Source organism: Propithecus coquereli, unplaced genomic scaffold (assembly GCF_000956105.1).
Source record: "Propithecus coquereli isolate 6110/MARCELLA unplaced genomic scaffold, Pcoq_1.0 Scaffold154, whole genome shotgun sequence".
Classification (NCBI taxonomy): Eukaryota; Metazoa; Chordata; class Mammalia; order Primates; family Indriidae; genus Propithecus; species Propithecus coquereli.
Window position 1 is genome coordinate 2,572,818 of NW_012139858.1, and position 23,925 is coordinate 2,596,742.

Genomic DNA, 23,925 nt, shown 5'->3' on the forward strand with positions numbered 1-23,925 from the left:
GTACAGTTGGTGGTGGTGGTGATGAGGGTACTTTTTGAGTTGATTATCTATAAGAATTGCGTAGTGTATATTTATAATTTTTTTGAAGTGTTAACCAGAGAAGGATTAGGTATTAGTGATGGTTGAGTACAGCATGGCACCTTAAATTCCAATGCTCCAGTGCTTATATAGATAGGTTTTTATTCTCGGTTTGTTAACTGACTTTCAGCAACTTGATTTACTTTAAATAAAATCAGCAATTGAGATAACTTTTCTTTTGTACAGCATGCCTGAGCAGGCCCTTCCTCAGATGTGCTGCTCTCTTAAGAAAGCCATTAGTCTACTCTTTGGGTCTTGTAATGGGTTCAAAGTACTTTCAATTGCAAAAGGTAAGATGCATAATGACCTAAATCATGGTGGGCTGCTAGAAAATGAATACTATTAATAGAAAGTATCATTTCTTTTTCCATGGCTTCAGACATTCCTGGATAATCAAAGTTTGATGTAATTAGAGCCAACTGGGGTGTTACTAATTTCAGGAGTTTCTGATTCACAGAAAAAAGAATTGAGGTACCTCCCTCAATTAATCAATTTAATGTGAGAAACAGGATTGGGAGAGAAGTAAAATTTATTATACTTATGTGACAGAATTTTACTAATTGTAACTCTTCTTTTTTTTTTGAGACAGAGTCTCACTCTGTTGCCCGGGCTAGAGTGCCATGGGGCCAGCCTAGCTCACAGCAACCTCAAACTCCTGGGCTCAAGCGATCCTTCTGCCTCAGCCTCCCAAGTAGCTGGGACTACAGGCATGCGCCACCATGCCCGGCTAATTTTTTCTATATATTTTTAGCTGTCCGATTAATTTCTTTCTAATTTTTAGTAGAGACGGGGTCTCGCTCTTGCTCAGGCTGGTCTCGAACTCCTGAGCTCAAGCAATCCGCCCGCCTCGGCCTCCCAGAGAGCTAGGATTACAGACGTGAGCCACTGCGCCCGGCCTGTAACTCTTCTTTGTTTACGCATGAGAGGAAAGGAGAATATGAAAGAAAGGAAATCAGTAGGAAGCACGGACATTACTGTGTCCAGCAATTATAACAAGTCCTGTTACTGGGTACACGTATCAGGTGTTTACATGGATATCTCTTACAGCCTTCATATTAGTTAATGTTATTTCCATTTTACAGAGGAAAAAACCAAAGCTCATTCAGGTTAAATGACATGCCCCTGGGTCATGCCTGTAGGTATCAGAGCCGGATTTGGACTGTGACCTCCAAGTTTGAATTGTTTCTGTTTTTATTACACGTTCAGAGAGAAGATTGAAGAGACCTGGGGAAAGACAAAAAACTTAAATTATTAGTACTATACTCTATTAAAAATACAACTTTCTGCTTTAAAAAAAATAAATTTTGTTTTAAGATACACATGGATTCCCACCTAATACGGGAATACATTTTTTTCTCCCTCAGATTTTCTATTTATTAATAGTGGAAAAAACAAAGAGTATTAAATTTTCGTTCTAGAAAAGTAGGGCAACTTTGAGGAAATGAAATGTCTGTGTTGTGTCCTTTTAGCACTTTGATGCCAAATGCAATGGAAAGAAATTTTGTTTTGGAACCTTTAGGGATGTTGCCTCTTGGAATTTGCCCCTCTGGCTGGGTAAAATTAATCTAAGAACAACAATTCCAGTTTTTGACTCAAAGCTATTGAAATGAGCATTTATAAACATTTTGACATATCAGAGCTTCATTGGACCGCCCCCACCCCCAGTTCTTTTCAAGGTCTTTCTGGCAGGGCCCTTCCCTTTTTCTGCCTCTCCTAAGGTGCACCAGGATCATCACACTTTTGAGAAGATGTACACTCTGAATGTGAACTTGGTAAGAATCCAGAGAATTGACTTTTTGAGAACCAGTGAGTGAAAATGACCAGGCTGCTCTCAGCAGATCCTCAGGAGTGGTAGCTGACTTTAACTTCCATGTGCTTTTGTACTGTATTGGCAAATCCTCATATGTGAAGTACAGTTCTCTTCGGGGAACTTTTCTGATTTGTTCTAATGAGTTTTGTAGTAAGAGTTTCCTGCTAGAAGCAATGGATGCTACAATGAATGTCTCTCTTGCAGTAGGAAACTGGAAACCATGTTTGTTAGAACGGGTATCCAGCCGTGAAAAATGTGGGCTCTGAATTAAACAAGAGTTGGGCTGATTCTTGGTTAATAACTTGTATTTCCTATAACACCTCAGACAAGTTACTGAACCTATTTGAGCCTCAGTTTCCTTATCTGTAAAATGGAGGTAATACTAGTACAGGCATACCTCAGAGATATTGTAGGTTCAGTTCCAGACCACTTCAGTAACGTAAGTATTGCAGTAAAGCAAGTCACACATATGCATATAAAAGTTATATTTTCCAGTGCATATAAAAGTTACATTTAGGCCGGGCACAGCGGCTCACGCCTGTAATCCTAACACTCTGGGAGGCTGAGGCAAGAGAATCACTTGAGCTCAGGAGCAAGAGCGAGACCCCGTCTCTACTAAAAATAGAAAAATTAGCTGGATGTGGTGGCTCAAGCCTGTAGTTCTAGCTACTCAGGAGGCTGAGGCAGGAGGATCTCTTGAGCTCAAGAGTTTGAGGTTGCAGTGAGCTATGATGAGGCCACTGCACTCTAGCCAGGGTGACAGAACAAGACTCGATCTCAAAGAAAACAAAAAAGGTTACATTTATACTATATTGTATAAACATCTATAGGTGTGCAATAGCTTTATGTCTAAAAAATGTATATTCCTTAATTTAAAAATACTTTATTAAAAATGCTAACGATCATCTCAGCCTTCAGCGAGTCATAATCTTTTTGCTAGCGGAGGGTCTTGCTTTGGTGTTGATGGCTGTTGACTGATCAAGGTGGTGGTTGCTGAAAGTTGGGGTGGCTGGTGTCAATTTCTGTTTTTTCTTTAAGATTTGAACCCAGGCTCATCAGACTCCAGCACCTATTAGCTTAATGACTGGGCCATCCTTTCTCCCAGATGGCAGTTTCTTAAAATAAGCCACAATGAAGTAGGCTGCATCAGTTAACTCTTCCTTTCTGGAGCGATTTCTCTGTAGCATTCAATGTTGTTTGATAACATTTTACCCACAGTAGAACTTCTTTAAAAATTGGAGTCAATTTTCTCAAACGCTGCTGCTGCTTTATCAACTAGGTTTATGTACTATTCTAAATTCTTTGTTGTCATTTCAACAGCTTTCACGGCATCTTCACCAGGAATAGATTCCATATAAAGAAACCACCCTTAGCTCATCCATCAGAAGCAAGTCCTCGTTTGTGAAAGTTTTATCATGAGCTTGCAGCAGTTCAGTCACATCTTCAGGCTTGCTTCTAGTTCTAGTTCTGTTGCTATTTCCACCACATCTGCAGTTACTTTCTTCACTAAAGTTTGAACCCCTCAAAGTCATCCATGAAGGCTGGAATCAGCTTCTTCACACTCCTGTTAATGTTGCTATTTTGACCCCCTTCTGTGAATCATGAATTTTCTTAATGGCATCTAGAATAGTGAATCTGTTTCAGAAGGTTTCGATTTACTTTGCCCAGATCCATCAGAGGAATAGCTGTCTATGGCAACTGTAGCCTTACAGAATGTATTTCTTAAATAATAAGACTTTTGAAAGTCAAAATTGCTCCTTGATCCATGGCTGCAGAATGGATACTGTAATAGCAGGCATGAAAACAACATTCACTTCCTTGTACATCTCCATCAGAGCTCTTGGGTGTCAGGTGCATTGTCAATAAGAAGTAATACTTTGAAAAGAATCTCTTTTTCTGAGCAGTAGGTCTCAACAGTGGGCTTAAAATATTCAGTAAACCATGCTGTAAACAGGTGTGCTGTCATCCAGGCTTTGTCATTCCGTTTATAGAGCACAGGCAGAGTAGTTTTAGTATTTTTTGGAATGGTAAATGGGCATTGGCTTCAACTTGGTCACCAGCTGCATTAGTCCCTGACGAGAGAGCTAGTCTGTCCTTTGAAACTTTGAAGTCAGGCATTGACTTCTTTCTAACTATGAAAGACCTAGATGGCATTTTCTTCCATTGGAAAGCTGTTTCATCTTCATTGAAAGTCTGTTGTTTAGTGTAGCCACCTTCATCAGTTATCTTAGCTAGATTGGCTGCAGCTCCTGCATCAGCACTTGTTGCTTCCCCTTGCGCTTTTATGTTGTAGAGATGACTTCTTTTCTTAAACCTCATGAACAACAACCTCTGCTAGCTTCCAACTTTTCTTCTGCAGCTTCCTCACCTTTCTAGCCTTCATAGAATTAAATAGAGTTAGGGCCTTGCTCTGGATTAGGCTTTGGCTTAAGGGAATGTTGTGGCTGATTTGATCTTCTATCTGGACCACTCAGACTTTCTCCATATCAGCAGTACGGCTGTTTTGTTTTGTTTTTGTTTTTTTTTTTTTGAGACAGTGTCTCACTCTGTCGCCCTGGCTAGAGTGAGCGCCGTGGCGTCAGCCTAGCTCACAGCAACCTCAAACTCCTGGGATCAAGTGATCCTACTGCCTCAGCCTCCCGAGTAGCTGGGACTACAGGCATACGCCACCATGCCCGGCTAATTTTTTCTATATATTTTTAGCTGTCCAATTAATTTCTTTCTATTTTTAGTAGAGACGGGGTCTCGCTCTTGCTCAGGCTGGTCTCAAACTCCTGAGCTCAAACAATCCTCCCGCCTCGGCCTCCCAGAGTGCTAGGATTACAGGCGTGAGCCACCGCACCGGCCATGTTTTGTTTTCTTATCATTCTTGTGTTCACTGGTGTAGCACTTTTAATTTCCTTCCAGAACTTTTCCTTTGTAGTCACAACTTGGCTGTTTTGCACAAGAGGCCTCACTTTTTCTGTCTCAGCTTTCAACATGTCTTCCTCACTAAGCTTAATCATTTCTGACTTTTGATTTAAAGTGAGAGACATGTAATTCTTCCTTTCACTTGAACACTTAGAGGCCATTGAAGGGTTATTAACTGGCCTAATTTCAAAATTGTCATATTGACTGGAACAGCCAGTGGATCTGTCACAACACACATAACATTTGACAATTAAGTTTGCCATCTTATGTGGACATGGTTTGTGGTGCCATAGAATGCTTACAGTAGTAACATCAAAGATCACTGGTCAAGGCCTGCCATGGTGGCTCACACCTGTAATCCCGGCACTTTGGGAGGCCAAGGTGGCAGGATCGCTTGAGGTCAAGAGTTTGAGACCATGCTGGGCAACAGAGCAAGACTCTGTCTCTATAAAAAATAAAATTTAAAAAAATTAGCCAGGCATGATGGCATGTGCCTGTGGTCCTAGCTACTCAGGCTGAGGTGTGAGGATGGCTTAAGGCCAAGAGTTCAAGGTTAATGTGAGCTGTGGTCGTACCACTACACTCCAACCTGAGCAACAATGAGACCCTGTCTCTTAAAATAAAACAAAAGTCACTGATCACAGATCACCCTAACAGATTATTATTACAAGAATTACCAAAACGTGACACAGATACACGAAATGAGCCCATGCTGTTGGAAAAATGGCACTGATAGACTTGCGGTTGCCACAGACCTTTTTTTGTAAAAAGCACACTGCCTGGGAAGCACAACAAAGCCAAGTGCAATGAAACAAGGTATGCCTGTCCTAGAGTGGTTGCTAGGATTAATGAGATTCTAATGAAGAGTACTTATCTGATACATAATAGAAGCTTACTAAATGTTGGCAGTTGTCATTAGAGTTAAAAGCCTACAATTGAGGTGGGAGGTGAGCCTGTTAAATAAACATTGTGGAGGCCTTGATCTTAAGCACAAAGTTAGACTCAGCTGTTACTACTGCTCAGAAGCCTTTTTGACTTAAGATTTTCGATATTTCAAATAGGTGAGTTTGTTGTATAATCCAGGTTTTGGATGAATAAGGTTTGTTCTAATTTATTTAGTGGCATTTGAGGTAGGGGCATCGATGCAATATCTTTGGTGACAATCATACATGTGATGATTAGATTACTTTTTCTGAGACATTGGCTTTTCAGCACCAGCATACATCTTATTGTGTTACTCTGACCTCTCCCTGTCTGCAATGCTGAAGGAAGTCTGATGAATGGTGAGGATTTTAGTAGGGAGTTGAGCACTGTTAGGAATCTTGGTGTTTTTTCTGTCATCCCCTTCCAGTGTTGAAATTACCACTTGCTTCATAAAATATGTGGCTCCTGGATGACTTAGTTGCTTTTTGAGTTTTCTCTTTTCTCTGTCAGATCGATTTTTTGTCAGCCGCATGGTGCCAACATTAAAGCATGTTTAGCATTATTCTAGGGAAGAAGAGGAGTCAGTGCTTTTAAAATGAAAAATGTATACTAAGCTTTTGGGGCATTTGACAAAGGTGAGGGTGAGTGGGAAAAGGTCCTCAGCCTTTTTTTCTTGTAGGAAATGCTCTAGTATGATAGATTGGTGTTCATCTCTGAAAGTAAGCTTACAAGCTCTGAGTGAGCGGTTTGGAATGGAGAGAGTGGGTCTACCAGAGTCTTCCTGTTTTTAGTGAGGGAAAGCCACCAAGGACCCTCCTCCTTTTTGGACACAGACTCACTTCCACATAATTTGGACCTTGCACAGACTCTCCTACGCATCGTCTTATGGGGTGGGCAATATAGCCCTTAATTCCATTCTTTCAGATGAGGACACTGAAGCCAGGACACCTGCCCAAGATCCTCCTGATGTTTTTTTGTAGGCTAGAACCCACCCGGGAACCTGAGTCAGTCCTGTGCTTTTTTCTGAAAGACGTTCATTGAAGGGAGTAAATACTATGTGCTTAATTCACTCCCCTTAAAATGTTTCAGTTGTTCCCAACTGGATAAAGACCAGACTCCTCAAAATGGCACACACAGTTCTTCAGGCTGTGACCCAGCCCCAGTCATCTTTCTCACTTCTCATGTTACTTGCCTCTGGGTGTTTGCACCTTCTCTTTTCTTTCGTCCTCTCTCTGCTTGTCCACTTACTGAACTCCAGCACATTCCGCTTGAGCCACTATATGGAGCCCTATAAGGACTGGCTTGGACAGTCTCCCCTCACTTCTCTCCCCTCTGTTGGTCTCCCTACAGTTAGGTGCTCTACTTTTGTGCTCCTGTAGCTCCATGTCAATACTTTTATTACAGATTATGATTGTAAAAGTGTGCCGGTATTATCTATCTTCTATTTATCCTGTAGTGCCCAGGACCTAGCGCTTGTTAAGGATTCATTTAAATTAGCTTTGTCTCTTATGAATGAGCTTCTCCCTGATCATGTGGCAGACTTCAGCTGTCTTTTGAAGCTAACATCTTCTGCTTTAAAACAAAATTTAAAAAGTACGTGTGTGTGTATGTATAAACGTGTATATATAGCTTTGGAAATGATAAGTCTAAGAATGATGGATTTTTGTTTTGTTGTTTTAAGTTTTTTAAGTCACTTTCTGCTTTACTTTGTATGTGTTTGGAGTGGGTGGGGCAGGGTATGTGCCTCTACACCCAGAGAGATCATGCAGGGAATGTGGTGGTAGCAGCCAAGGAAAGCCATTCAGGGGTGTTGTCATCAGCTGGATAATGGCAAAATCCTCTGAGGGCCTTACTGTTTGGAGGCCTCATACATCCTCACCCTACCTAAAAGCCACACACTTGAGCCAGTAGATGCTACGTCTGACATTTGACTCTTCTCTGCCAATTTTTCTTGTGAAGTGGTGGCTGTGACCTTAGTCCCTAATCCTGTGGCTCTAGCTTTGTTGTACATTGACATGTTGGGTGACATTTGTGGTTTCTCTATCATCGATGCATTTGACCTAAGTCAATATCTTTGGTGACAATTAATAGAAACCCGCACTAGCTATTTTATCCCAACAGGGGAATTTATTTTAAAGATACAGATGTGACTCATGGAACTGTGGATCAAAGATGTGGTTGGGCCCCACAAAAGCTGGGGAAGCCATGAGAGTCCAGGCCATTATTTGTGTGGCCGAGAGGCGGGCTTTTATGGCTTTTATCTCTTGTGTCCTCTTCATGTTTCTGTTCTGTGCAGAACAGCTTTCTCTGCTTCTCCATATTTGCAGCCAAATTTACAAGTCTCTAGTTTAAGCAGCAAGGTCAATTGACATCTCTTAGCCCTTTAGCCAAATTAATAGGAGAGAGAAAATGATTAGCCCAATGTATGGATGTATCCTTAGTTTCCCCATGCAGTTGACTGGGGAGGAGGTAGTTTAGTCCAGGAGGTTGCAAGAGCAGGGAACAGTAAGTAGTGTAGGGAGGTGGAGTGTGGTGGGGTTGGGTAGGACAGAATCCTAAAAGATAGCTCCTGATTGTTTTGTTTCTGGATGTAACGAAGGAATTTTACTAACCAGTTAAAGAGTTAATGTAGATAGTTTTGGATCATATAACTTCCTTCTGCTGACATAACAATAGGCTAGTCTTCTCCAAGCTTGCTCCAGTGTTTGGACTGAATTCCAACCACCAGTCAAGATGATCTCTATACTTTTCCGAAAGCTGCTTGAATTTAATGAATAACTTTACTCTCTCCTCGGGGAAAAATGATAGAACCTGTCAAAAATAATCGTTCTTTAATTTAGTTCTTTGCCAATAACAAATGATGAGAACGCTCAACAGGAATTTTTAAGTCACCAAAACGCTCATAGCATTTACATGTGCAAGAATGGTCCCTCTTTCTTAAATCCCAGAGCAATGCATCAGAATCATCAGGGGAGCGTTTTACAAAACCAGAGGGCCAGCCTGCATCCCCACACTCTAAGTCCGTAGGCTTGTGGGGGGCCTGAGAGTATGTAGGTAACAGGCATCCCAGTGATCTGACCTGCCCCAAGTTTGAGAAGCCCTGCCTCAGGCTTGAGTTTTTGGCATCTCCTGGGATGGAAATTGCAGTCACCTTCAAAATAGACCATCTCAATATGGGCTCTCTGGAAAAGCCATGGCATTCTTCTTTAGTCTCAAGACGGGCTTTCTAGGCCAGGTGAGGTGACTCACACCTGTAATCCTAGCACTCTGGGAGGCTGAGGTGGGAGGATTGCTTGAGATCAGGAGTTCGAGACCAGCCTGAGCGAGATTGAGACCCCGTTTCTACTAAAAATAGAGAAATTAGCTGGGCGTCATGGCGTGTACCTGTAGTCCAACTACAACTACTTGGGAGGCTGAGGCAGGAGGATCCCTTGAGCCCAGGAGTTGGAGGTTGCTGACGCCACTGCATTCTACCCAGGGTGGCATAGTAAGACTCTGTCTTAGAAAAAAAAAAAAATGGCCATATAGTGAGTCTTTGCCTCAGCTGTACCCAAGTTTCTTCTAATGCCACATTTGAGTCTGAATTAACAAATTCAGAAAACTTTTTGCACCCAGAATTTTCTAAAAAAAAAAAAAATCTAGTATTATTTGTTAACAAAACTTGTGTCTTGTAGAATTTTCCACAGTCAGAATTTGACTGATTGCATACCCGTGGTGTGTCATTTAACATGTTTCTCTGTCTTAGTATTTCTTTTTGATTTTTTTCTTCTTCTTTGAGAGGATATCCTTTTATCACTCAGGCTGGAGTGCAGTGGCGCAATCGTAGCTCATTGCAGCCTTGAATTCCTCTGCTGAAGCTGGGACTACATGTGTACGTTACTATGCCGGCTAGTCTTTTAAATTTTTTGTAGAGACAGGGTCTTGCTATGTTACCCAGACTGGTCTCAAACTCCTGGCTTCAAGCAATCCTTCCACCTCAGCCTCCCAAAGTGCCGGGATTACAGGTGTGAGCCACTGAGCCTGGCCTCTGGTATTTCTTATAAATTGGTTGATTGGTGTGAAAGTTCAAGCAGACTGAGGTTAGATATTTTGGCAAGAACACTTCATAGATGGTGTGGTAGATATCATTACAAGGCCCATCTGTCCCTTTTTGTTACATTAACAGCCATTTATTGTCACTTTGGTCCATTAATTCATTAAGGTTTGCTAATTATCTTTGAATATCCAATAAACACAGCCTAAAATAGAGACACTTGAATATATTTTTATTGATAAGCAATGACACAGAACCTGGCTTGGATTCCCCATTAGAAGTGATTGCACCCCTTGGCACTGTCTTGTGGTTTTAGGTAACTTAGAATGGGCAAAGAATGTTCCAGCCATCTTTACTGAGTACTGGTGTGCTACAGAGTAGATGGATCAATGCTGACTGGATACATTCACATTTTCCTGCCTTCAAGCCTTCCCATATGTCCATTTTCTCTCAAGAATACACAATCTTTTCTTGCTTCTAGCCTGTGATTCTTACTGGAGGGAAAAGGGGAACCACGCTGTGGCATGGCTTCTATTCTCTTTCTGACTCTGTTTGAGATGCCTTGCTTTGCTGTGTGACCCTTATTCCTCATAAGGAATTGCCTGCCCCTGCCCCTCTGTTGTCAATCCTGAATAATTAGTTTAATGCATTGACTGTCCCTAACATTGAAATTTTCTATCTTCCTTTAGTTAAAAACACTTTTTAAAAAAGTAACTAGCTTGTCAAATAAACAAAGAGCTCCTGAGGGTATATATTTTAATGTGTGTACCGAAAGCATGGATGTATGTTGTTCATTTTGAACCCTTAAACAAAGAAAAATTATTACCCTCTTTTCTCTTTTAGGAAATTCACACAAATGAAAAGGAAGTAACAGAGAAGGAAGTAACACTTCACTTGTTGCCAGGTAACTGCCATGTTAGCATCATAACCCATATGTAGCTCAAAGCCAGTGATAAATTACATCAACCAAAGTCTTGCTATATATAAACTCCTTTGTTTTCATTCTCTTGCATGTGACAATAGTGAGTTGGACAAAAATATCAAGGTCTTTAGTTCAATAACTACACACCTGGGTCTGAGTATTACAACATCTACAAAGAATTTTTCTTGTTTCCTCTTCCCCCAAGCTAATGAAAATAAACCTGGGAAATTCTCACCTCTTTCACAAGCAAATGAGGCCTTTTTCAGGTCATCCTACTTGGCCCCATCTAGTGAGTATGTTGGTTAAGAAAATGTCAGACCCCAGCAGAGCGGTACACCCCATACCCTCTTCCTGCCCTTGAATGGTGCAGCTGCCTGGGCCTCCCAGGACAAGCTTTCGCGGGTGGCCTCACCCATTGGTCTATACATGTGCATCTGAGCAACATGTACAGGGATGCTGGGGTTTACCAACCCTGGAACCCTCAGGACTTTGCTCTTCAGTCATTATGAAAGAGTCTGGATTGGTTGGATATTTTTGAGATGGAGGAAAGTGACTATAGCTTAAATTATAATCATTTCTGAGTTCAGGAACAGAAACTACTTGATGTATCCTCTCCATATACAGGATATTCTGTGATCTGTGTATTTAATTCTTTTTCTACTTTCTTTTTCCCAATCCAAAATAGCTTTTTTTTGATAAGTTTTTTAGGTACATTTTCCCCAAACAATAGAGGCTTCGTTCTGGTATTTTTTGTTTTATTCCAGTTTATTGAGGGGATATGAATCTGTGCAAGTTTCTGACTGATCCACCTTATTTGGTAAAATACATTGGACTCCTATAACTTCTTTTGATATTTTTAAATTTCAAAGGCTTTTTTTCTGTAATGATGACCTAAACCTTAATTCATATCTCCTGCTATTTTCCCTTTTCTTGGGGTCATAGATTCTGGAATTAACTTTTATTTTTAGCTTAGTGTTACATATATTCTCTCCTCTCCTGGATTTCTTGATGGTCTCTTCTAGGTGTGTAGTGGTGAGTTCACAGTTAACTTCTCTGAGCCTCAGTTTCCTAAACTAGTCTAAGGTCATTTCCGGCTCCCAACTCTCATGATTCCAGACTCTGTACCTGGTACAAACAAGTTGACTACTATGGCACAGCGTGCCGTGTTTGCAGAGGGTTACAAGGAATATTGTGTTAGCCAGCACGTGCTAATACCTGGTCTCTAGTACATGACCATAGGAGGGGACTGGCCTGGTCTTAGGGGGAGCCTAACTATTAAAAGCTGTTTCACATTGGGAGTTGAAAGCACAGGAAGCCTTGCTCACATGTCTTCTACCTTAGACTGAGCTGAGACACTTTTTCTGGGAAGATTTTAAACTCTAATGAGGCCCTGACTTCATTGTTTTCTTCAAACTCTGTGGTCTCTCCGAAGGCTGACCTAGTGACAGAGCCATCTTCCGGTATTTCCTTAGTGTTTCAGCTGGAGGTAATTAACCCCTTGAGAGATGGGGGGGAAAAAACCCTAACACCGTAATATGAGTCCCTTTGGAGTGTCTGAAACTCTTGTTTTTATATTGAAAGCTAGACTAAATGAATTTTGAGCCAAAAAGTAAACATAAAGACCTTGAAGGAGATAAGTAGAGGGAGATTCTGAGGGGAAGATGGTAATCTGTTGGATGAGAAGAAAATTCCTTTTTGGTGTTTTTGGTTGCAAAGCATTTACACTTAGTTTTTCATTCCCCCCATAGTCTTCTCTTTTTCCTGTCCTCATGAGCTTCCCTGCTTCCAAGGAGCAGAAAATACTTACCTATCCCCCAATCCTAATCTTTCTGACTGTAAAAAGAAGTGCTCTGTTTCCAGGCACTGCAGCTTCTCACATGGGCTGGATGCCTAGATCGAACAGGAGAAGGTGACACATTGAGAGGAAATACTCTCAACTAAGAAAGAGAGGAAACAGTTTTTTTTCCCACAAACCTCTGACCTCCTTTTTCCTCCCAGCATGGAGCCAGAATGAGGGTGGTCACGCTTCAAGAGGCAGCAGCACCTCTTATGTATGAGGAAGCTGCCTGGAAGCCCTGGGGCCAGGGAGACACCCTGCTCTCTCTTAGCAATTCCATCATTAGAAAGGGCCCCCCTCACAGGAAAGTGGGCTTGGGATCTGCATTCTAGGGCACACCGGTGGGCCTGTGTGTCTGCTCATTTAGGGTATTGCTTCTGTGGAACATCTGCCTAGGTCAGAGTAATAAAAAACATCTATGCTTAAAAGTGCAGCTGAGATCATTACCACCTATTTGGAAACTTCCATTATTCCCAGTGAGAAGACAGAGGAATGTCCTGTGGGAAGGTGTGTCTGAGCCATTTTGATTTCACTTGTTGATGATTTCTACTCTGCTTCATCATCTCCCCTATATTTTGGCTTCATCATCTCCCCTATGTTTTGTAGCTCCTGCCATGCCGAAAAGTATAAAGTTCTGAAGTGCTGCATTGTATTGTGTTTGTCCTTACATAAATAGGGCTGAAAAGCTTTCAGTGTTTGCATACTGTATGTTTCCTGAGGACTCTAAGGAGGACTTGTTTTGATTTGTACCAGGTGAGCAGCTGCTTTGTGAAGCCAGCACAGTACTGAAGTATGTCCAGGAAGATTCTTGTCAGCATGGGGTCTATGGGAGACTTGTCTGCACAGACTTCAAGATTGCTTTCTTGGGTGATGATGAATCTGCACTGGATAATGATGTATGTATGAGCTGCATTTGGCTGAGTTGGGGGCAGCAGTGCAGTTGTGGCTCTGTTGTCTTTTTTCCTAGCTTCTCAATTACTCCACCCCCAACACAGAAACACAAAGGACAGAAGTCCTGTATGTATCAGCTGCATTTGGCAGAGTTTGGGGAGAACAGTCTAGTTGTGAATTTGTCTTTTTCTCAGCTTTTCAATTACTCCCCCTCCAATAAATATAAACAAAAGACAGAAGTCCTTCTCATCACGGGTCTGCTCTCTGTCCTTCAGGGTCTCCTTTCAGTAGTAGAACCACTTAGAAATTTTCCACCTGTGCCTCATGTCACGTTGGCTTGCTTTGACCTCACAGGTTGACACCGTCAATTTTTCTTAAAAATACTAGTTCCCTATATTTTCTTTATACTAAACTCTTCCTCAAATCAGGAACTAAGTTCAATAACGAAACTGGTAGTGAATGCTGTCTTTGAATTTTATGTTTAATCTGAACCTAGTAGCAGCATCCTTCTAAGACTGGCCCGTACTTATGAAGAATGAGCAGTTGAGGAAACAGAGAACCCACACTGCTAAGAGAGCCCCGTATGTTAGTGGAAACCCAGCCAAGGGTCTTCCTGGCGCCACTATGCCAGCCATGCCAGACCACTCTTGCTCTTTAAACAGCAGCATCGGTGCTGCCTCCTCCGTCTGCTCTTCGTTCATAGTCCTGTACAAAAACACCATTTACCGGAAACTTGAATCTCCCAGTGTTTTCTTCCTAAAGCTGTCTTCGGGTAGTTGCATCAGTCACCTATTCACATTTGTGTGGAGAAAAGCTAATCTGCACATCATTTCCCACGTTTCAAAGTGATCATGTGTGGCCTGGTGGGTTTGCCTGGGAGCAGCCCTGAAATGGCATGTTCTGCCCGAGTTTGAAAAGTGAATGCTCACACACTTCGCTGTCCCTTTCTTAGGGATGTGGCTGTGTTTCCCCATTTTTCTTAATACACGTGAGGAGTGATTTGCTCTGCCCATAAATGTATAACTGTGCACAGAGAGGAGTCACAGTTGTTTTCTTTTGAATTTTTTAGGAAACTCAATTTAAGAATAAGGTTATAGGAGAAAATGACATTACACTTCACTGTGTTGATCAGATTTATGGAGGTAAGTATCAGTTTTCCCTTACCAGCCTTTGAAAGGATAGCTGATAATGATGATAATAATTTTATGACCATTTATAATTTACTAAAATTTTTTCACATACACTGTTTAAATCAGCTTTATGGATGATAAAATTGAGATGTGAAGTGGCATGTTTGGGGTCACTTAGCTGGAGGAGCTTGGACTTGAACTTGGAACCTGTTATTTCTAATATTCCACACAATGCCATTATCTATTACATGTTGATTGTACTTTTGCTATCAGTGTTAGCTGTGTAGGTTTTACTTTACAGGCTAATCTGATAAAGATCTGTTGTATTGCATTAGGATATCTTTTCTGGTGACTAAATAAGCCTCTCCTGCCAAGCCTCTCTGTTCCACTTCTCCATTTTGTATTTAGGACATCTTCAGAAATCATTCAGTAACCATTTATGATCTCAACACCAGTAGGTGCTGAGTGAGTCCAAATTCTGGGACAGGGAGGGAGGTGTCAGAGTTGACTGTCATGAAAGCATGTCCCTAGCAATCTCCCTCCCATCTCTTATAATCTCAGCTTTAAGAACTGAGTTTTCTTTAAGCCAGTGGAGTCAGTTCTGCTGACAGTGGCCAGTCTGCCTTGGTCGTGTGCTTACTCCAGAGGAATGAGGAACCCTAACTGCACTCAGAGAGCCTGGGCCCCTGCTGGAGACAGTCGCTCAGAAGGCAGGCAGCACCTTTCCTCTTGCTTTTGAAATGTATTCTTGGAAGTGAATAGTCTACCTTGTTTCTTTAGCATTAATTTATTGCCATATAACATAATTTTCCTTCCTGATTTTATCATTGATCTGTAGTGTTTGATGAGAAAAAAAAAACTCTCTTTGGACAATTGAAGAAGTACCCCGAGAAACTCATCATCCACTGCAAAGACCTGCGAGTGTTCCACTTCTGTCTGAGGTACACAAAGGAAGAAGAAGTCAAAAGGGTAACTAGTTGCATGTGTTTTCAGGTTTTATTTCCCATCAGGTTTTCCCCACTAGCTCAAGTGTTTGCTTACGTTGCGGGAAGGTTTAGGGTAGCTTATTCACTCTGTGAAGTTGAAATTGGTTATAATCCCATATTCTTTGATTAGCATGTGAGAGGCAATTTGGGAAAGCATGCCTGTATTATCATCTTGGCACATGGTACATTTAATCCTTCAATTCATAATGTTTTTATTCCCACAGCCACTAAATGGTGGGAGGTGGTAAACCAGGTCAGGTGGCGGTTGGGGAAAGGGAAGGATGGGACAGCTAAAAGTTTATCCCTCTTCCCCCACCTCTGACAGCCTTTCTAAAAGATAGTAGCTCTCAGAGGTGAGCTTACAACTCCTGTGAGTAAATGAGTTCACTGCTGGGAGGTAGTGGTTGTGCATGGAAGGAGGAGGTACACAAGTCAGATGAGCAAAGCCAAGTCATCAGATATGCTCTTGGGGACTAAACTTAATCTCCTGGTTGCCACAGCAAGTCGAGATATGTAACTGGAGGAACTCAAAAAGTGGCTGTATCAGTTTGATATTTATTGTAACTTCCAGGATTTCTCTTATTAAGATATTGAGGGTCTCAAATTTGCCACTCTCATAGTAAATACATCAGGAGAAACCTAGCAAGAGGCCAGTTCATGTATATTGTCTTGGCTACAGTGAGTTATGGACACTTACAGGTAACTCCTTAATTTTCTTTCAGTTAGTGTGGTAGTTCAGTTAGAATAATAAACGCAACTCTGGTGTCTATTCTGAGCAGGAAAAAAGTGTTGTAGATATGGAAAATTCCCTGAGAAGCCAGAAACTTTGGTTTGATTGATGGTTTTAGTCATCTGTCCAAACATACTTTTTTTTTTGGCACGATAGACCAACAGAAAACGTGACAGATTGATTTCTTTCCCTCATCTTCTAGAAGTTCTTAAAGGCCACGACAAGTGGGTCAGAGAACAGCTTAGTGTCTTGGTTATTATCTGATATCAGCTGTCTTTTTTTTTTTTTTTTGAAACGGGGTCTTGCTCTGTCTCTGGGCTAGAGTGCAGTGGTGTCATCATAGCTCACTGCAACCTCAAACTCCCAGGCTCGAGCAATCCTCCTGCCTCAGCCTCCCGGGTAGCTGGGACTACAGACATGTACCACCGCACCTGGCTAATTTTTATATTTTTTGTAAAGACAGAGTCTCTCTATGTTGCTGAAGCTGGTTATCAGCTGTAGGTCTTTGATAAGTCAGATTTTTGGAGTATCTGACTTTAATATGACTCTTAAGTTTTTTAATACTTTGCTTTTGAGAAATTAGACTATGTTTTAAAAATTTTCCTAGAAATTCAGAGTTCTTAGGAAACCTGACAAAATAGCTAGCATTCTCTTGATTTGGGATTATCCAAGAGCTAACATCATAGATACAGACCTCCATAGGAGTTAACGTATTGTTCACTGGAGCCCCATTAGCATAACTGAGAACCTAGACACTTTGACTCTTGTCTCTCTTAAGAGTTCGTCTGTCAAAAGCGTAACTATATCCACTGGTCTGTTCTTTTCTAGATTGTCAGTGGCATAATTCATCATACTCAGGCTCCTAAACTGCTTAAACGATTGTTTCTGTTTTCCTATGCAACTGCTACACAAAACAATACAGGTAAGTCTCTTCTGGGTTTTCATTTGAAGGTAGGCAGGACCCTTCCAATTCCCACCTGAAACCAATGAGGGAAGAAACCCACCCATGGGTGGTTTTCGGTTTCTTTCCCCCTCCCTTCTCTAGCTATTGGGGGTCACCTCTTGCTTGAGGGATTCAGTCAGAAGGTTTCTACTTTGTTTTTCCTTGTGATCTTTGTTTTAACTTATCTTTTAGGTTTGTTGCTTCTTATGAAAGATAAAATCAATATAACTGGGAATGTGAGACTATAGAGACACAAAACTGAAACAAGTTTAAAATAACTATGTTTGTCCCTGTGTTCTTTTTCCACTTAAATGTACTCGATTTCGTTTCACAAGACTCTAGAGAATATCTTGCATTCTAGAAAGTTTTTAAATAACCAGAACATGCTTTGTAGCAAATACTTGGGGGGAAATGAGACAGTTGTACATACGAAAAGCATATCAGAAAACTAGTTTGCTAAAAGAAAACTTAAGGTTCCAAATGTTTTCCATTCACTTTGCTGAAAAAGAGAGCAATCTTTTAAGTAAGAAACTCTGGCCATCTGAATTAGCCATTAACAACGCCTAGCATCGGACATGTTTTTACAGATGTCTGTCTTCTTCCTTCTCTAGTTCTCTTGCCTCAGCCTGTTCACTTGCTCTGCCTATTACTCTTAACATGAAGTTGACATTTAGTGATCCTCAGTCTCCTGTGCTTTTTTGTCAGGGAAGTGGCAGTTTCTTTTAAAAGCATATAAGGCTTTGTAATATCTTTTTGGAATACAGAGTTGCTTTGTTGCTATCTACTCATTTAGTAAACATTTATTATATGCTTGCTGTGGGCTAGGCCTTGTGTAGATGTTGAGGTGAACAGGACTAAATCCTTGCCCTCAAGGAACATAAAGTCAAATAGGAGAGGCACCTGAGTGACGTGCCCTCTGAGGGAAGTGCCCATCCACTCTGGGGGAGGGGCAGACTGTCAGAGGGAGAATGCTGTGCCTCTGCTGATAGTGGAGGCTGTGGGAGCATCTGATAGGCTTAGAGGGGTATTTTAGGCAGAGGGATTGGCATGTACAGAGATGTAGATATCTCAGAGAGCATGTTGCATTTTGGGAATTACAGTAATTAGTAGAAAAGGTATGGGTTTTGGTTTGTGTCCCACCTGAGTTCAAATCCTGGCCCAGCTGCTTTCTCATTGTGTAGTTTGAGGATGACACTTAACTCTTGGGACCTCTGTTTTCTCATTTTAAAAACAGCAGTGTTAATACTTCCCTTGAAGTCCTGTGAAGATTATAAATTGTTAAATGCATGGCACGTGGGCGATAGTCATTAAATGAGAATTAGTTGAGAGCAAACTGCATATTCTTCAGGACAGATTATGTTCAGAGAATTGTACTGACATAGAATACACTTCACACTCATATTAGGCTGAACATAAAATGTGTTCCTTAATTCAATAAATTTATCTTTGTGAATGATATCTTTTCCCTGTAGCTATATATACAAGTGCTTATTAACTGGGTGCTGGCTTATAGCTGCAGCTATATGAGGTATACAAATATGACTTCTTTGATTACTGTAATTTATATAAACATTTACTGAGTGCACATTTGAAAAATCATAGTCTATTTTAGAAATTTTGTCTCTTTATATCCTGATTCTTGTTCTGGACCCAGCATAGGACAGTTTCTCAGCTTGTCAGCATGTTGATCAGCGTGCCAGAACTCTGACCTTCATCAATCCTGGCAGTTTCATTACCTTCTGGTGGCTTTTTGTGCCAGAGGCCCAGGATATGTAGCATCTTTTATTCTATTTTAATTCCATCCTCCTCCTCCTCTCTTCCTTCCAACCCATATTTTTTTTTTTTTTGAGAAGTAAAGGTTATGACTGATAGATGCTAATTGCCCAATTAGATTTTACATTGAGTAGGGGCTTGTAGAGGTGGGTGCTTTGCAATGTGAGTACCCTTAATTATTTTCTGGCTTAATAATTCACAAATGAGTTTTGGCTGAGAGGTCCTAAAATATTATGACATGGCATTTTAGGGAAATACTTGCCTGTATTGCTAAGAAAATGGCCAACTGTACTGAGTGGGAGTATTGTTATCACTTATGTCCATGGGGAAATTTTTTTTTTTTTTTTTTTTTTTTTTTGAGACAGAGTCTCACTCTTTTTGCCCAGGCTAGAGTAAGTGCCGTGGCGTCATCCTAGCTCACAGCAACCTCAAACTCCTGGGCTCAAGCTATCCTCCTGCCTCAGCCTCCCGAGTAGCTGGGACTACAGGCATGCGCCACCATGCCCGGCTAATTTTTTTGTATATATTTTTAGTTGGCCAATTAATGTCTTTCTAATTTTAGTAGAGGCGGGGTCTCGCTCTTGCTCAGGCTGGTCTCGAACTCCTGAGCTCAAACAATCCGCCCACCTCAGCCTCCCAGAGAGCTAAGATTACAGGCATGAGCCACCGCGCCCGGCCCGGAAATTTTTTTTTTGCATTAGTACTTTATGGAAATTTCCTTTATACCTGCCTGGGTTTGAATTCCAGTTCCACCATTGCCTAGCTGTGTGACCTGGCTAAGTTACCTGACCTTTGTGTGCCTCATCTGTAAAATTAAGGAAATAATATTACCTATTATATTATCTATCCTATAGGATTGTGAGGATTGAGTTCATAAAATGTAATATGCTCAGAACATTGCCTGGTACATAGTAAGTGCTATATTAACATTGACTATTATCATCATCATTATTATTTGTTCTATGATCTGGTTTTATTAAAAGGAGCAGATGGTGCAGTTTCATCAAACACTTTGTTTTTCCCAGAAGGTTTGGTTTTTTAAGATGTGCAGAGGCTTAAACTTATCTGTGATAGAATTTGTGTAAATACCGGAGGCTATTTTTGGTGCATGCCACCCCCTACAAGCAGTGCTGTGGTGAGAGGACCAAGGACATATATGCTGAGCGGTAAAAGCAGTGCTTCTGGCATTTTGTTCTAACAGATAGTGGCTGGGCTGGGTTAGAGGCAGAAGCACCCATCACCCTGATGCAGCCCTTGGCTGGCAGGCCCTGACCCTCACCATGACTGTGATCAGTTTGTGGCCTTTAGTAACCAGCTGTCACACTGGACAATCCTTTTACAGGCAGTGCATCTTCGAACTGAAGGAGGATTTACATTCAAGAATCTGGGATGCTATTCGCATCAGTTTGCCATCTTATGCACATATTGGTAGGGCTAAAAATAGTTCATCATTTTAGCATTTGTGCCAAGTCTGCCTTTCAGTGCTTCACACGATCTTTTTGTGTTATAGCAATTATCTCATGGTCAGATGACTGAAAATGGAGCTATAAATGACTTTTGCAAGGAATGGAACAAGAATAATTCCTTTCCTACAATATAAAAAGACAGAGCCTTGGTCATAATTTTGGATTAATGACCAAAAAATGAAACATATTTAGGATTAAGCAGTGAATTCATTCTGCTTAGATAAAAATGGACTTAGTGGAGAAAACTGGGACCTTAGAAGGGACTTTCACATAATGAAAATACCAGTGCTTCATGAAAGGATTTTATTGTCTTTTAAATTTTGTTTTGTTAGCCGCTGATCCCAAGAACCATACAGTAATGTTTGACACACTTAAGGACTGGTGTTGGGAATTGGAACGGACCAAAGGCAACATGAAGTACAAAGCAGTGAGTGTCAATGAAGGCTATAAAGTCTGTGAGAGGTAAGCTTTTAATGCTGGGGACATGCCATACAATTCACCCATTTGAAGTGTATAATCTTTTTTAGTGTATTCACAGGATTGTGCAGTCATTATCATAGTCAATTTTAGAACATCTTCATCATCCCCCCCAGAAAAACTCCATACCTATTAGCAGTCACTCCCCATTTCCCCCCTCAAAACCTCTCTCTTCCTCTTCCTCCCCAGCCTTGGCAACCATTAATCTACGTTCTGTCTCTAGATTTGCCTGTCCTGGACATTTCATATGAGTGGAATCACATAATATGTGGTCTTTTATGACTGGCTTTGTTTACTTAGCATAATATTTTCAAAATTCGTCATGTTCTAGCATGTATCAGAATTTCGTTCTTTTTTATTGCCGAATAATATTCCAAGGTATGAATATACCACCTTTTATTATCCATTCATTAGTTGATGGGCAGTTGCATTGTTTTCACTTTTGGGCTCTTCTGAATAATGCTCATATGAACATTCATGTACAAATTTTTGTGTGGATATGTTTCCATTTCTCTTGGGTATATAACCTACAAGTAGAATTGCCATATATGGTAACTCTGTGTTTAACTTTTTGAGGAACTGCCACACTGTTTTCCAGAGACTGCACCATTTTACATTCCCACCAGCCGTGTATGAGGGTTTCATTCTCCACATGAATACTAACTTTTTAAAGAAACCCTTAAAGTGTCTCTTAAATACTCAAAAGTGAATTCGTATCCTTTTTTTTTATTGTTGCCATTATTGTATCTATAATCTAAGTGTAAAACTTAGGGAGGCATTTCTGAATTCATATTGTCTACTTTCTTCTATATTGTATATATTATTTTTTTTTTTTTTTTTTTTTGAGACAGAGTCTCACTCTTTTTGCCCAGGCTAGAGTAAGTGCCCTGGCATCAGCCTAGCTCACAGCAACCTCAAACTCCTGGGCTCAAGCGATACTCTTGCCTCAGCCTCCCGAGTAGCTGGGACTACAGGTACATGTCACCACACCTGGCTAATTTTTACTGTTTTTAGTAGAGACGGTCTCACTCTTGCTCAGGCTGGTCTTAAACTCCTGAGCTCAAGCGATTCTCCTACCTCGGCCTCCCAGAGTGCTAAGATTACAGGTGTGAGCCACCATGCCTGGCCTGTATATTTCTTTTATTCATTCAACAAAAATTTTTGAGTGCCTACCATGTGCCAAGCAGTGTCCTAGCTACTAGAGATGCAGCCATCAACAGAATACCTAAAAACCTGTGCCCTCCTAGGGCTTTCATTCTAGTGGGAGGAAGACAATGATAGAATAAAGAAGTAGATTATAACATATTAAAGGTAAGTGCTGTGGAGAAAAACAGATTAGGTAAGGGGTTAGGGAGTGCTAGAGGGGATGGAGAGAGCACTGGGCAGGAGGTTTGTATGTAAGTGGCCTTTGAGCAAAGCCTTGAAGGCAGAGAAGGATTGAGTCAGAGGACACCTGAGGGCAGAGCGTGCCCAGCAGAGGGAAGAGTAGGGGCAGAAGCTTGTGTACCGAGTGGTGAGGCGCCCGGGGAGGAGCGAGCAGAGGAAAGAGCAAGAGCAGTAGGAGATGAGGGTGGGGATGGGAGGAGGCCACTGGCTGGTGACGCCCGGAGGCTTTGACTGACCACGAGGGGAGCTTGAGCAGAGATGGGATGTGATCTGACCTACATTTTTAAAGGATGACTCTGCATAATCTGTTTTTAGAAACTGGAATCTTATCATTTTGGACCATACTTCTTAGCACCCTGCTAACGGTGTTATAAAATGTTTTTTGTAGAGCTCTTTGTATTCACAGTACTGATAGGCCTCTTCAGCAGATCAGTTTTGATTTTGATCAATCTCAAACATTTGCAAAGTTAGTGTCCCCATCCCACCCCAGCCCCGTCACAGTGTGAGCTGTAGTGACAGTGGAGAGGGGCCGGCAGGGCCCTGAATGCCCCCACCCTGTGTCACTGTCAGCCCCACCCTGTTCTTTCCTCCTTCCCATTTATAAAGCTCTCCCCTACCCTGCTTTTCTGTCCCATAGGGATGATACAGGAAAAGCTGTGCCTTGTTTCTCCCCAGACCACTGTCATAGTTGGCTGCATGGTCTTCCCTGTGCACTCTGGTCCCCAGCATCCGTTCTCCACATAGGAGGCCAAGTGTGCCTATCCACATGCATGTGATCATACTTATTCCTGCCTCAGTGGCTTCCCCCTGTTCTTGGTATAGTGCTCCAAGGCCTTTCATGGTTTGACTCCAATTTTGTGTTGCACCCCTCTGGCCATACCTCCCTGCCACGGGCCTTGCCTGGAAGTCTCCTGTCTGGAAGTGCCTTTTGCTTGTAGTTGGACAAATGTAATTAACTCCACTTCATTGGTCAGCTCTCAGCCCAGGTACCACTTTCTTAGCTTTCTCAGGACTAGGTCAGGTCTCCTTGTGAGGGCTTTCACTGCCCTGTATGCCCCTCTTCATAGCACATCCTGCAATCAAGAGTTTATTTTTATCTGTATCATTATTTGGTTAATGTTTGTTTCTGCAACCTCCAGCTCTGTGAAATCAAGGACAGTCTGTTTTTACTCCTTGTTTATCCTCAGTACCAAGCACAGTGCCTGGCTTCCAAGAGGTGCTCAGTAAATAGGAGAAAGAGTGAATAAATTAATGAGAACCCCATCAGTAGTTAGATGAGGGGGACTCCAATCAGTTTGGATAAGAATAAGAAACTGAGTGTCTACTTCTCCTTCTTGCAGGCCAGAGCTGGCTGTTCCACTACCACAGGTCTATTTCTTCTCTTTTTTCATTCTCCTCCTGAAAAACCTTTCCTCATTCCACCTCCCTGTAACAATATAGGAAGGTATGCAGCCCTGTGGCGTGCATACAACACAGAGGGACCTATGAAGTGATGCCAGCACAGGAGGAAGACACATTGCTGCTCGGGGTTGTGCCTGAGTGGATCATACAATTTTGCATGAATAAAATCATGCTGTACTTGGAGAGGCTGTTTATTTTGTAGTCTAAACTCACCCTAATGACTAAACT

The 23,925-nt window shown here is 41.5% G+C and overlaps 1 protein-coding gene across 1 annotated transcript in view; it reads left to right on the forward strand.

Annotated features, from left to right (window-relative positions):
* MTMR12 (myotubularin related protein 12) overlaps positions 1 to 23,925 on the forward strand; it is a 71,852-nt gene that overhangs the window by 18,918 nt on the left and 29,009 nt on the right. The window contains exons 2-7 of the mRNA XM_012640537.1: positions 10,599 to 10,659; positions 13,268 to 13,410; positions 14,475 to 14,547; positions 15,374 to 15,504; positions 17,080 to 17,173; positions 20,766 to 20,895. Coding sequence (XP_012495991.1) covers positions 10,599 to 10,659; positions 13,268 to 13,410; positions 14,475 to 14,547; positions 15,374 to 15,504; positions 17,080 to 17,173; positions 20,766 to 20,895 — 632 coding nt within the window. The remainder of the gene's footprint in view (positions 1 to 10,598; positions 10,660 to 13,267; positions 13,411 to 14,474; positions 14,548 to 15,373; positions 15,505 to 17,079; positions 17,174 to 20,765; positions 20,896 to 23,925) is intronic.